Source organism: Pectinophora gossypiella, chromosome 2 (assembly GCF_024362695.1).
Source record: "Pectinophora gossypiella chromosome 2, ilPecGoss1.1, whole genome shotgun sequence".
Lineage (NCBI taxonomy): Eukaryota > Metazoa > Arthropoda > Insecta > Lepidoptera > Gelechiidae > Pectinophora > Pectinophora gossypiella.
In genome coordinates, this window is record NC_065405.1 from 17,854,805 (window position 1) to 17,869,691 (window position 14,887).

Genomic DNA, 14,887 nt, shown 5'->3' on the forward strand with positions numbered 1-14,887 from the left:
AAAGTACAATGATTACGATTATGGGCACGTTAAGCCGTTGGATATTAAAAAAACAACACCTCCACCGACCCTGTGCATATAAAAGCAATGTAAACAAATGTCAGATAATAGTTTTTTTAGATGAATTGCTTCGATGTGGCTTTTTAACCCCCCTGATTCTCATGACGCTACGTCACGATATTCCAAAAGCTTAACGTATAAAACAATATCATGTGAAAAAAATGGCCTCCGTGGCCCAGCGGTTGAGCGTTGAGCTCACGATCAGAAGGTCCCGGGTTCGAATCCCGATGGGGACATATCACAAAAATTACTTAGTGGTTTATTCAACGTAATTATCATGGATAGACTTGTTAAAGGTCAATTTAACTTTTTTGCAAGGATTCCCTAGTTTTGTTAGGACGTTGCAGGCTGACACCGGATTGTCCAAAAATAAGGTGATCCTTGCTTCGGAAGGCACGTTAACCAGTCGGTCCTGGAGTCGTTACATAAGCCATGTCAGGGGCTTTTGGAAGTTATTAGTGATCCTTGACACCAGGGATGATTAGATCGGTATTTGGTCTCACAATCTTCACGAGAGAAGACTGTGGGAATCTCTATATCCAACCCTGAAGCTATTCATCAGGTCGATACATATCTATGCCAAACACCATGGGCCCATAAAACAAGGAATCTTCGTAAATTATGTAGATTAATTCATTAAAATCTGCCATCACAAAGGGTGCTGAACAATATACTCCTTTTAACGCCCAGGTCAATAGCTATACATACAAACATAATAAATTCACACCCGTTATCCATAATGGGATGGACAGATCCATTTATTAGAAGACATTTTGCAGACATTTTCTAGCCAACTTCAAGGAATTAGAAAAAGAAAATACATACATAAACTCACGCGTATTTCCTACTGGAGTAAGCAGAGACTATGGATTTCCAATTACTTCGATCCTGACGCACTTTTCTTGCTTCCTCCATATTGACATTTCTAAACATTGCAATTGAGAAGAATTTTAGAGAAACATATTCGTGTTATGACGAACACATACATACCTACATACATAGGTCCATTGATTCGCTGCAGTCGCATAAAAAATAATGTTGCGTTTTCTCTAGAGTTTAATTTTCTATATGATGCCGTGACGTTTTATACATAACATAAATTTATAACAATGAAATACTGGGCACAGGCCTCTCCTCGATCAACCGGCGCACACTCCACCAAGCTGCTCCACTGCGGGTTGTTGGAGGTATTTTTACGGCTAATAGCCCGGACCAAAGGCTTAAGATGCCCTCCGAAGCACGGAGTCATATTATTTAATCGGACAAACGGCCTCCGTGGTCCAGTGGTTGAGCGTTGGGCTCGCGATCCGGAGGTCCTGGGTTCGATTCCCAGTGGGGACACAAAAATCACTTTGTGGTCCCTAGTTTGGTTAGGACATTAAAAGGCTGATCACCTGATTGTCCGAAAGTAAGACGATCCGTGCTTCGGAAGGCACGTTAAGCCGTTGGTCCCGGTTACTACTTACTGTGTAAGTACGTAGTCGTTGTAAATGAGTCATGTCAGGGGCCTTTGGCGGCTCAATAGTAACCCTGACACCAGGGTTGATGAGGTTGGTAATTCGCCTCACAACCCACACGATAGAAGAAGATCGGACAATCAGGTGATTCAAGCATGCAAAATCCTTACCAAACAAAGCACGTTGAGCTGTTGATCCCGATTACTACTTACTGATGTAAGTAAGTAGTCGTTACATGTGCCATGTTAGGGGCCTTTGGCGGCTCAATAGTAACTGAAGGTTGATTGGGTTGGTAATCCGCCTCACTGCCCACACGATGGAAGAAGAAGACCAGACAATGGACAGTCTCACAAAGTGATTTCGACAATGTCCCCATCGGGAATCGAACCCGGACCTCCAGATCGTGAGCCTAACGCTCTAACCACTAGACGGAGGCCGTGAAATTATAATGTACATAAACTACAATTTTTTTTAATAGTTATAATGTTAATGAAATTATAACATAGTCAAATTAAATACCTACACTAAACTACTAAATATAACTTAATTAGCGTCATCTGTGTAGGATCGAAGCTATTCATCTTGCAGCTATCTGTCTCCTACCCTTCACATGAAGTATGCTTGAGACGCGCCGCAAATTTAACCTCTACGTGGTATTATATAGTGTTATTTATTATAGTCGTAGTAACGCGCGGTGGAGTGTGCTTAATATATTTATGAGATAACGAGACAGATGAGATGGCGTTGTTAGCGATCCTTTGTGTACTCTTTAGAGCAGCTATATGCGGGGACAATTTTTCCCCCTTTATATATGGGAGGCCTTTGCCCAGCAGTGGGATCGTATAGGCTAAATAAGATAAGATAAGATAAGATATGCGACGTAGGTTTGCCTAATACTGTGCTGTCGGCTTGAGGTAAATGGTATTGACTACTTGGCCTGTCAAATGGGCGCTGACAACTCTCACCCGTTACAATATTTAAGATAACAAAGATAACAGGCCTATGGGTGCCCAGTTGGGCGCGAATCTCAGCTCAGGGCGTAAACGGTCTCCGTGGTCCACTGGTTTGAGCGTTCGGCTCACGATCCGGAGGCCCCGGGTTCAAATCCCGGTGGGAACATATCACGAAAATCACTTTGTGATCCCTAGTTTGGTTAGGACATTACAGGATTGTCCAAAAGTAAGATGAACCGTGCGTGGAAGGCACGTTAAGCCATTGGTCCCGGTTACTACTTACTGATGCAAGTTAGTAGTCGTTACATGACCCATGTCAGGGGCCTTTAGCGGCTCAATAGTAACCCTGACACCAGGGTTGGTGGCGTTACATACTATAGAACAAGGTCATCTCAGAGGATAATATATTTGAAGATAGCGATAAGCGCTGAATGAGGGAAATTTCGCCAACATAGTTGCTAAAATTAGTAATATTGTATCTAGTTACTTTCCAAATCATACGTACTTACTTTTGAAGTCTTTTCAAAATGATTTGTAGTCTATTGCTTTCTAGATTCTCTTTTCATGAGCTATTTTTTTATAAGTAAGTACTTACAATTCACAAACTTAAGTAGATGCCTAACTTTAGGCATTACTAAGCTATAATGCTCTTAAATTCCCAACTTGTTCTCAATTTGTGGAAAGAAAAATACATCTAATATTTATTACTATCTCAAAAATAATATTCTCGTATCTCAACTTTAATAGCGTCAATAAAAATTGATCTTTTTTCTTTTGAGAAGTTGTTTATTCTTCCATTGAGATAAAGTAAGACTGAAAGACACTCTAGGTTCTCAGACAAGTTGTTTCAAATCTGTTTAAAACAAGAGCTGAAGTTGTGAAGCGACATTTCTTAAGGCGCGTACACACAGACGAACTCGTGTGTTGAGTTCTTCTTATTGTGTGAGTTCGTGAGGTCAGAGCAGATGCCCCTGACATAAACATAAGTAAAGAGTAACCTTACCAATGGCGTAACTTGCCGTTCAAAACACGAATTCATCGGACAAACAATTGATTCAGAAATCAGTTTCTCCTTTAATCAATACATTAGAGCCTCGGATAGTAGTAGTAAATACTACTTGAAAGTACCATGAAAAACTGTGTAGGTCAAAATTAATCGTGGCGTTTTGTTTTAGTATTTACACTTTAAACGTTGAAAGTTCGAGTTCAATGTTCGAGTTCGACGTTCGTGTGTACACACCTTAAGACGTAACTCACAAGACACTCCGTTATAACTTGTAACGTGCCTAAGTAAGGTACCTAATAGGAATTGAATGCCTACTCCAATTTGTTATAAACGTGTTTAATTTTAATTACCTCAATAATGAGTCGGAGTTCTATTTCAGAAAAGTTTTAAGCTTGTGCTCAAAACGTCTTTAGAAATCAGAAGTTGGAGGGAATAATTTCCATCAGACTTTAAGTATCTAGTACGAGCCGTGGTAGCCCAGTTGCAAGAACACTTGACTCTCATTATGAGGGCGCGGGTTCGAATCCTAGCACGGGCCTAAACCAATGATTTTAATATTTATTTTCAAATTCATGTTTGGATTACTTATAAATCATTATCACGTGCTCAGCGGTGAACAAAAACATCATGAGGAAACCCACATTCCCGAGAAATGCGTTTCGAAGATGTGACCTATAAATAAATACTTATTTTTCGTGAACTTCAGTACCACCTATGTAGTATCACATATTTTAATGAAATATAATATACAGAAAGATTATTCATGACAACATGCTAATAGTTTGCATGCTAATAGTTTGTTTGTTAGTCCATGAGGACTAGGTTCAATTGAAGTTGAAATAAATGAATAAATTTTATTGCAATTAGCATGTTGTCATGAACAATCTTTCTGCATATTATATAAGAGCTAGAGATGTGAACTGAAAAAGTTTGTGTACTTAAAAAGTTATTATAACTTTACAAGTGTAGCCCTTAGTTTTGCAAGTCAGTGTAGATCTAAGTTTGTAAAGCTATAAAACGTTTTCAGTTTAAATTTCTAACTTCTATAGATTAGAAAAAAGAATTAAAATTAGTATTAGTAACAGAGGCAGCACAAACGGGCACAAAAGTGTAAGATAGGCCACAATGAACACTCTTAAGTCTTCTTCTGCCATCATGTAGGTTGTGAGGTCACCAACCCCATCAACGGTGGTGTCTAGAGTTACGATTGAGCCGCCAAAGGCCCCTGACATGGCTCATGTAACCAATAAGTAGCAACCGGGAGCAACGCTTTAACGCGATTTCCGAAGCACGGATCATCTCACCTTCGGACAATCAGGTGATCAGCTTGCAATATCCTAACCAATCACGAAGTGATTTTTGTGATATGCCCCTAACGAGATTTGAACCCGGGACTTCCGGATCATGAGCCTAACGCTCAATCCACTGGACCACGGAGGCCGTTACGTATAAATCAAATCAAATCAATTTATTTGCGAGAACACATAGAATACAATAAAGGTGGTAAAATAATTTAAATAACAATGTTGTGATGTGTTCGGCCTGCATGCAGGCGTACTAATATACATAAGAAAATAAAAAATAAAGAAATGGTACATTGAAAGAAAATTATTGAAAATATACTTATTATTAAAAAATACAAAATTTATTTATTTTTATGTTCAAAATATTCCTTCAAATTATAGTAACATTTGTCCATAAGCCATTTCGTTAAGTTATTCGTTTCGTTATACTCAAAAATATCTTTATTCAGTAGGTAACAAGGTTACACTCGTAAAGAAAATTAGCTGCAAGTGTGCTTAAACCAGGTGTACAATCGTTAATTAGCGTACAGGAAGTGACGTGATAAGCGTCTGATAATTAGACGGTAAGTGGGCGCTTAAGTGCGAGATATTGTACTAATAAACACAAAAGATAAATTATGAAATTCTGATCACTAAATAAAGAAAGATCTAAAGGTGTCAAATTTTTTTTTCTTCTATTCAACTTATTTATGTACTTTAAAGAAAAAAAAAACTAAGAAAGAAAAATGTAAGTGCGATATTTTTAATACGTTTTTCTATGACGTCACAGTGTGCTTTTTCATACAACATTCATAATAATTTTGTGTTTTGACGTTTGGTACCCTAAGTACCCTATTCTCGCTCATAGTTTCTTTTGAGATAGACAAACCACAATCTATCGCATTATATCTCATTATAACACCGTAGGAGGAGCTCGGTGGCGCAGCGGTTAACGCGCTCGGTCTGCGATTGTTGAAGTTAAGCAACTTTCGCAAAGGCCGGTCATAGGATGGGTGACCACAAAAGAAAGTTTTCATCTCGAGCTCCTCCGTGCTTCGGAAGGCACGTTAAGCCGTTGGTCCCGGCTGCATTAGCAGTCGTTAATAACCACCAATCCGCACTGGGCCCGCGTGGGCCCGATCTCCCTATCCATCCATAGGGAAGGCCCGTGCCTCAGCAGTGGGGACGTTAAGGGGCTGGTGATGATGATGATGATAATACCGTAAACTTACTAAAGTTTACATAAACACCCATATCCCTAACGGGGTGGGCAAAGCCACTAGTGATCACAGAAAACTTGCAGCCCTTGTTGGTACGAAGTCCTAAGATAGATAATGATGAACCTTATGGTGACAAAGAATCAGCCTATTGTCCAGTATAGTTCCATATAGGTCCATCATGATAGAAGGGCTACAGTCCCTCTGTCGGATTTTACGACATGCCCGGGAAGACAAGTAGCAGAACGGTTTCTATGATTTTTATTCGCTCCCAGAATGACATAGAAGCTTAAATAAAGGTTACTTTTTCGTCTTATTAATATGTAAGTAAGTATATAAAACTGTAAGATTTTATTATTCGCTTTCAAAAAAACCCGTCAAAAGGTATATTTGGTCAAACTTTCTGGCAAAGTCAAATATCTGAAACTGAAACTCTTGAAAATAAGTCCTTACTTAAATCCTCTGCATCTGAAAGTACTTTGATATTGAAAGTGTAAGCTAGTTATTAAACTTGCAATCGATAGAAACTTACGAGATGTTCTCAATCTCGTTAGGTCACTTTGCAGACAGGCAACATGAATACCACTATTGAATAAGAACTTCCCTTAATCAGGAACTAAATTGAAAGCCTGTGGGCTGACTGTACGCGATGGGCATACGGCGACCTGCGCGTCCAATACAACAACGCGATCAGGGTCCTGATGGGGCTGTCGCGGCGTTGTAGTGCGTCGGGAATGTTCGCGGAAGCGCATATTGACGGCTTTGCAGTCATTATTAGAAAGCGATGCGCTTCCTTTCTAGCGAGGACGCGCGACAGCCCTAACGGCATCCTGAGGGCGTAGGTGGATCGGTGGGAATCGCTTTTTCTTAAGGTGTGGATAGGCCGCCATACCGCATAGAACCACTTCGTTTTTATTTATTGATTTTTAATTTTATATTGTTTATTTTGTAATTTGAATTTGATTTTTACTATTTTAATTGTTTGTGGTATCTTTTTTAATGTATGGATTTTTAAACCTGAAATAAAAGATATATTATTATTATTATTAAAGCAAATTAAAAGAATGTCGGCGTGGACATAATAACGACATAGATCGTATCGTATGGACATGATACGGACACGGTGGTGTAAAACAGCTAACGCACTTGGGGGTTAAAATGGCCACATCGAAGCAATTCATCTAAGAAAGCAAAATTGCTATTTGACATTTGTTTGCATTGCGCACTTACTTTTATATGCGTAAATGTCAAATAGCAACATTGCTTTCTTAGATGAACTGCTTTGATGCTTTGCTTGAGAAGAGCTGTGGGTTCAAGTCAAACTTTTTTAATTTAATTTACATTTAGAAAAGGAAAACACGTAAAGAGCATGGTAACAACGCGTTATTTTCATAAAAAATGGAGGATGAGGCGATTAAAAAAAAACTGGCGATTGTAAATGTAGCTACTTGAATAACCACCTGACTTAGTAAGATACTTTTGAATTTGCGTAGGTAAATTTGATTCTTATCATCGTAGTCGATAAGTTTAATAATCCATAAGTACTTAATTGTAAAGTTGGGTATGCATCATTTACTATGGAGTTAATTATTTATCAATCTATCCATCAAGTATCGACGGCTGCTATTATTTAACAGTAACGGGTCGTTAAGCTAACTTAGTTTTCAAGCAGATTAAATTGACAACATTTTATAATGCCTGAATTTCCATCCATCATGATGGACTGGCAAACTGTCACCATATTTTTGAGTCATGTCAAGGGCCTATGGCGGCTCAGTAATAACTCTGACATCAGGGTTAATGGGGTTGGTAATCCTCCTTACAGTCCACACGATAGAAGACCATATTCTTCAAGTCTTCATGGTCTTCAAGGCCAGAATGTACAGACGCTTGCAAGGTAAGCGTGATCCACCCTAGATCACATTATTACTTACCATCAGGTGAGATTGTGGTCCAACGCGAGCCAATATTAAAAAAAATATCCGTCAAATGAAGTCCTAACTCTATACCAAGAGTGGCTGCAAGTTGTTTCCTGGTGGCTGAAGGTTCTCTTGCACATGAGTTGCATATTTTACAAAGGATTCGCCTCCATTGTCCAGTAATTGAGCGTTGGACTCAAGATCAGGAGGTCCCAAGTTCGATTCCTGGTGGAGTCATTATCACAAAAACCACTTTGTAATGTCTAGTTTGCTTAGGACATACAGGTTGATCAACTGATTGTCCGAAAGTACGATTATTCGAGCTTCGGATGGCACGTTAAACCGTTGGGTCTGGTTACTTCTTACTGACGTAAGTATATATGGGTCAGGGGAGTTGGGCGGCTCAATAATAACTCTAACACCAGCGGTGCTAAGCTTGGTCATCCACTTCACAACCTACACGATAGTAGAGAAGAAAATTGTGTCTTACTACAATACAATAATATCTTCACATGAGAAAGCATTTGTTTCTTGGTCGAACGGACACAAACGCAGTCCACAGGGGTCATTCACCCGGATAAAATCACAAATTTACCTACCACGAAATGCATCACCAATTTACCGCTAAATAACCCGCTGCCGCTTCCGTTGGTGTCAACCTCAGCCCGCTCGTTTCGTGGCCGCGGGTAATTAAAGTTGCGTCCGGCTATGTCCGGCAACCGGCGGGAATAGTGATGTCACCAGATCTTCTCTTACATACAATAAATACATAGGTGTAAAATTATATTTATTCCCCAATGGGAATTCCAATTCAAATGGCAGATATCTTACTTAGGTACGGTCACGAGCATTAATATGTAATAATCAGAATCATTTATTCAACGTAATTATCATGGATCAACTTGTTGAAGGTCAATGTAACATTTTGAATTTACGTCATTTCGCAAGGTGTTATGGCAGAAGAGAAGAAATGACAAGAAACTGCAACAGCAACACATCTTTTAAATCAATGAGGGTACATTACAAGTTATTTAATAACTAGAGGAACACATTTAATACCAGACATGTTTATCATTTAGGTAATCATTAATCTTATGATAAGCTTTTTTACATAAAGTAAGCTTCACGTGAGCTTTAAATTTATTCTCTGACAAATTTAAAATATTATCTGGTATTTTATTGTAAAAACGTATACATAACCCCAGAAAAGATGAATTTAATTTACTTAATCTAGAATTTTGAACAACAATTTTATTTTTATTCCTTGTATTGTAAGTATGCCTTTCACAGTTTCTCGGAAGGAGAGATACATTTTTACGCACATACATAATGTTTTCATAAAGTATATTGACTTGCGACCGTCAGTATATTTATTTCTTTAAACAGCTCCCTTAAAGAGTCCCGACAACGCAGATTATAAATAGCGCGAACTGCCCTTTTTTGAATGATGAAAATAGTTTCTACATCAGCGGCTCGACCCCACAATAAAATACCGTAAGACATTATACACTTTGATACCATGTCACATTAACTTTTTTGACAAATTGAACTGCAAGTCTCACTAAATGTCAAATATGTTAGTGCGACAGAGTCCTAAAGTGGGTACATTATATTGCTGATGACTGTACTATACATACTTCTTCTTCTTATCATGTGGGTCGTGAGGTGGAATACCAACCTCATCAACCCTAGTGTCAGGGTTATTATTGAGCCGCCAAAGGCCCCTGACATGGCTCATGTAACGATTACTCACTTATATTAGTAAGTAGTAACCGGGACCAACGGCTTAACGTGCCTTCCGAAGCGGGGATCATCTTACTTTCGGACAGTCAGGTGATTAGCCTGTAATGTCCTAACCAAACTAGGGAATACAAAGTGATTTTTGTAATATGTCCCTACCAGGATTTGAACCCGGGACCTCCGGATCGTGAGCCCACCGCTCAACCACTGGACCACGGAGGCCGTTACATTAGGTACTACGATCCACTCACATAACTTTTGCTTCTTCCACTCTCACCAAAATCTTCATAGGTACATGCTTGACGATTTTGAGTAAAACACCCTGAATTTAATTTCAGTATTTCAAATTCAAATTCAAAAATATCTTTATTCAGTAGGTAACATTGTTACACTTTGAATCGTCAATTTTTACATAACAATCAGTACATTAACGTCCCCACTGCTGGGGCACGGGCCTTCCCTATGGATGGATAGGGAGATCGGGCCTTAAACCATCACGCGGGCCCAGTGCGGATTGATGGTTATTAACGACTGCTAATGCAGCCGGGACCAACGGCTTAACGTGCCTTCCGAAGCACGGAGGAGCTCGAGATGAAAACTTTTTTTTTGTGGTCACCCATCCTATGACCGGCCTTTGCGAAAGTTGCTTTACTTCAACAATCGCAGACCGAGCGCGTTAACCGCTGCGCCACCGAGCTCCTCAACGAACGTCGCATCCGCATAAAACTACTGTTCCACTAGACCCTGACCTTCTCCTCCTTATTGTTATCTTGTTTTCACATCGTCCGTTTATTATCCATCCTAAGGATTCAATTTGACAGGTTCTTGACAGGTCCGATTATTTTTACAGGTTGATTTGACAAGTCCGATTATTATCAGAATTAACCGTCAAACAGACCTTTCAACTCGAAAGGAAATAAAGGCTACATTCCTTCAAGAACACATTTCTCGGGCATGTGGGTTTCTTACGATCTACGATGTTTTCCTGTGTGTACGTACTTATGTACGTGATATAAACATTGAATTTGATAACTTTAGATTTTAGAGTTCAACCCGTGATTGGAATCCGAGACCTTACGGTGTAAGTCATACATTTTCTACTGGGCTATCACGTATCTGGTGTAACGTCAAAAAAGTAAAACGAGTTGGTCAGTCAGTAACTCGTTTCAAAATTGGATGCTGATAAAAATAAAATGCAAAGTTGGGATCCAAAAACTAGCTTGAATTTTTTCGTACGATGAACTAAGTATATTTTAGAGTTAGTGGAATTGCTATCGTTGGAAAAAAATAACTGTAGAAATAGAGCTGGGTCGAATATTTCAGATGTATTCCTGGCATTTTAAACGATCAAAAGATAAGTCTTTGTGGCCATACTAACTGACTATTCGAGGGAAAAACACAGCTGCCATCGAGGTTTGGTCGAGATAAAGAATGTACTTAAGGCTTCCGCAATGCTATCTTATATGCAATAATTTATAACTAAGTATACAGGGTGTTGTTATTTACTTACATCGTAAGGAATACTGAGGGGGATGAATCAGATCATGATTCTGAGTTAATATCAAGTGGAATGCTCCATCGTAAAAGTATAGAATATAAATGAAAATAATTGATAATAATACCCTACCTCAGTATTCACTTACACCCCGTACAAGTAAGTACCCATGGTAACCATGGTAACCATGCAAGTACGTAAGGGTGCTAGTGACACCGTAACGAATACTAAGGGGGGTCATTCAGACCATGATTCTGAGTTGATATCAAGTGGAATTTCACGTCGGAAAATTCAATTACGTTTTTGTTGTTTTTTTTTTAATTACTTTTAGTTGCATACTTTTGTAACGAAAAATTCCACTTGATATCAACTCAGAATCATGGTCTGAATCATCCCTGAAAGTTTTCGATACGATGTTGATAACATTGTTCAGGTCTACTAAATTGGAGATCAACGATTTAAATGAGAATATTCTCGGTTTTATGATATTGGCACTCTTTTACATTATCTGCATGACAGATAATATCGTTTCAGAATAATTTGTTAACAAGTAATTTGGCCAACTTAGGATGACGTACCTCTGACTACCTCGATTGCAATTTAGTTGTGAGTTGTGATTGTTTATGTACGAATAAAATATATTTTATTTGCAGTAAGTACATTAAAAAAAACAAAATAAATATAATAATGAAAAAATAATAATAATGTTTATGTTATGGAATTAGCTAAAGGACTTATTTTATTATAACAAACAATTCGACAAACAACTACGTACAAAAAACTCGTATTACTGACATCACTAAATCGGTAAGCCCCATTCATTACGCGCCACACAACGCTGACAACATAGCTGTGTTTGTATGTAGATGAGCTCAATGTGTACTAATGTGGGTCACAATCAGGCATGTCCGTTCCCGGGAATGTTTCCAAAAGGAAAGTTCCCATTGTAAAAACTCTTTAATAACCAGTGCCTGCCGCACGTTGCGTGGTGGCTCAGACTGCCCCGAGCTGGTGATGCAGCTGGTGCGACTGTACGTCCCCGATGTGCCCACACGCAACCTCCGGCCACGCAGCCGCCCGCTGCTGGCCGTGCCGCCGGCGCGCACTGTCTCTCGCAGACACTCGCCGCTCCTCCGCGCACAGCACATGCTCAATGCACTCTTGGACTCAGCACCAGAGTGTGATCTGTTTATGAATGAATGGACGAGTGTGTGTCGTGAGTGTCTGAGCTTCTGCGAGGCTATGAATGATGAGTGAAAGGTGATTTAATTTTAGTTTAAGTATTGTGATTTTTGTGATCTCTGTTTGGTAATGCCCTATTAATGGCACCTGCGTGTGCCTCTATTTAACTTTCACGGCACATTAGCGCTTCGGCACTGTAATGTCGTGAAAAAAAGGTATAATCAATAAATTAATAAAAAGGAAGCTGGCTGCTTTTCTTTTTTCAAATTCTTCTTTCCTTGTACTCTGATCTTATTAGACTAAAGGTTAGGTAACAAAGCTCTTTTTAAATAAGTTCTGCGCCTTTTTACTTCCGGGAATATTCCCGAAGTGGGAACATTTCCGGGGACGCACATCACTGGTCACAATCACTACGCCAGCTGGCTGGTTTGCTGTTTGCTCTGAAAAACTTAATTATACTTGCAGGACGCCGTTTTTACAATAAAATTTCGAGATTTTTTTTTAAAGTGTAGACTTTGCTTTTGTGCCTATCTTGTTTAATTTTTGTACTTACCGCATTCTTATGCCCTCAGCGCTCGCCATTTGTACGGCCAAGTAGTGTTATAATAATGTGTGAACACTCACACACACGTGTGTGTGTGTATGTGTGTAATGTCATTTGCTGCAAATCTACAATAAGTCACGTCAAAAAATATGACAATCTTACATTGTCATAATATTTTAAATTATTTGGCCGACGACTAAAGAAAATAATGCTGTCTAACCTTATCTATTTTTTTAAATTTAATGAGAGTAGCAAGACCTACCTAGTGGTAGTGATACAGTACTTGTAGCGTTCAATAGGACGGTCTTACTGCTATAAGGCAATGTCTTGCAGGCAATCACTACTAGGGATCTAAATCACCCATATTGTCTTTAGATGCGGGCGCGCCGGCAGCCTAGTAGCGCCAGGCGAGCGTCTCTTAGAGCTGCTCCGAGCGACGGGCTCCCCGCGCCGGCACTCCACGGCGGCGTGTGCGCCCGCGCCGCGCCTCTACTGCCCCTCTGACGCGCTGCCATACTGCCCGCCGTCGCGGCTCGCGCCGCCTGCGCACCACCACATCAAGGTAGTATTAGACAGATAATAATCGCTCGACATCACTATGCTAATGAACGTCACGTACGCCAGTATTGGCTTCCGTATCTTGACAGACATAATTCGTACCGCGCGTTGTAGTTATTATCATACATTATCTTTATTGAAATATAAGTATTTAATCCACGTCTATAGAATCCAATAGGATTATTAAAACTTCTTCAATAATTGGTTAGCAAATTGTGGAATGATTTTGCTCAGACGGCGTGTCGATATCCAGATAGGTGGCCAAATCAGTCACAGAATGGTTGGTTGCAGAGGTGTCAAGGCTAGGGATATAAACTGGATACTTTTGATTAAAAATATGACAAAAATGATGATGAAAATGATGGTGATGTTTGATGTTTGTCCAACAGTGAGACATTAGAGACATTAGTCTAATAAAAAAAAACCTCCTAAGTGAGTTCAAACACTGTACATTCGATCAATAGGCTAAGATTATCAACTTGTTGCAGCTGCAGCCGCCACCGCGAAGCATATCACCGCCGCAGATAGCGCCGGTGGCGCCGCCCCCCGTCCCGCAGCGTGCGCCGGCCGCGCGGACCCCGCGCCCCACGCCGGCGCCGCTGGCCGCGTCGGCGCCGCCCGCGGCCGCCCCCACGGTGCTGTCGGCGCCGCCCGCGCCGCCGCGCCGCAACTCCCCCGTCCCTCCGCGCCGCGCCCCGCCGCCCACTCCCCCGCGACCCCTCGTCAATTCCACAGCCGACAACAACGGCAACCGACGCACACAGACACAACCGACGCAACCCCCTCGACTCGATTGCAACAAGAACCCACAACCGACGGTCCCGCGTCGCCCGATACAGAAGATGCCCGACACGCCGTACGTGCCGCCTCCCAACCAGACGATGAAGCAGTCGCCGAGCTCGGGGTCAAACATCAGCGTGCGGCAGGACTCGAACGTGTCGTCCGACTCGTTCAGCCAGACGTCCTCGCCTTCGTATACTACAAAAACAATGGAAGCGCCCCTGCTTCCACATCAGCATGTTAACAAGAGCCTCAACGCGAAGATCGCGCGAGGCTTGCTCCTGAAGGAGCAACAGGAGAAGGAGTCCAACAGCCAGCCAATCACGAAGAGCATGTCTACTCCTGCGTCGCTTCAGACCATCGTCCGCTTCCAGAATGGGAGCAATATGTCATTACATCATAGAGTAAGTATCTGTCTCATATCTCGTATATCTTACATGAGGCTCGTCAAGGCCCTGATACCAGAATTCGTGTGGTCGATTATCAATTCACAACTCGAAGACTGAAAAAGAAAAATATTTCCATTCTTTGTTTCGGTTTATAAACAGGCAATATGACTAGGATTTCAAAAAGAGTTTCCGCGGAGGTCCGTGCTGCTGTATGCTGTGTAATTTTATTATTTGACATCAGGTGTCCGGTAGATTTCAGTTAAAGAAGTCATATTACATTTTTTACACCAGTTCTTCTCTCACC

General features: G+C 40.6%; 1 protein-coding gene and 1 non-coding gene across 2 annotated transcripts in view; both read left to right on the top strand.

Moving 5' to 3' along the window:
* The window catches only part of LOC126375861 (atrial natriuretic peptide-converting enzyme-like), a 161,913-nt gene that overhangs the window by 86,462 nt on the left and 60,564 nt on the right, over positions 1-14,887 (top strand). Inside the window, exons 5-6 of the mRNA XM_050022932.1 lie at positions 13,232-13,418; positions 13,879-14,598. Coding sequence (XP_049878889.1) covers positions 13,232-13,418; positions 13,879-14,598 — 907 coding nt within the window. The remainder of the gene's footprint in view (positions 1-13,231; positions 13,419-13,878; positions 14,599-14,887) is intronic.
* Positions 1,330-1,401, top strand: Trnaa-cgc (transfer RNA alanine (anticodon CGC)). Its single transcript has one exon. It is a non-coding gene; the product is annotated as a tRNA-Ala (tRNA).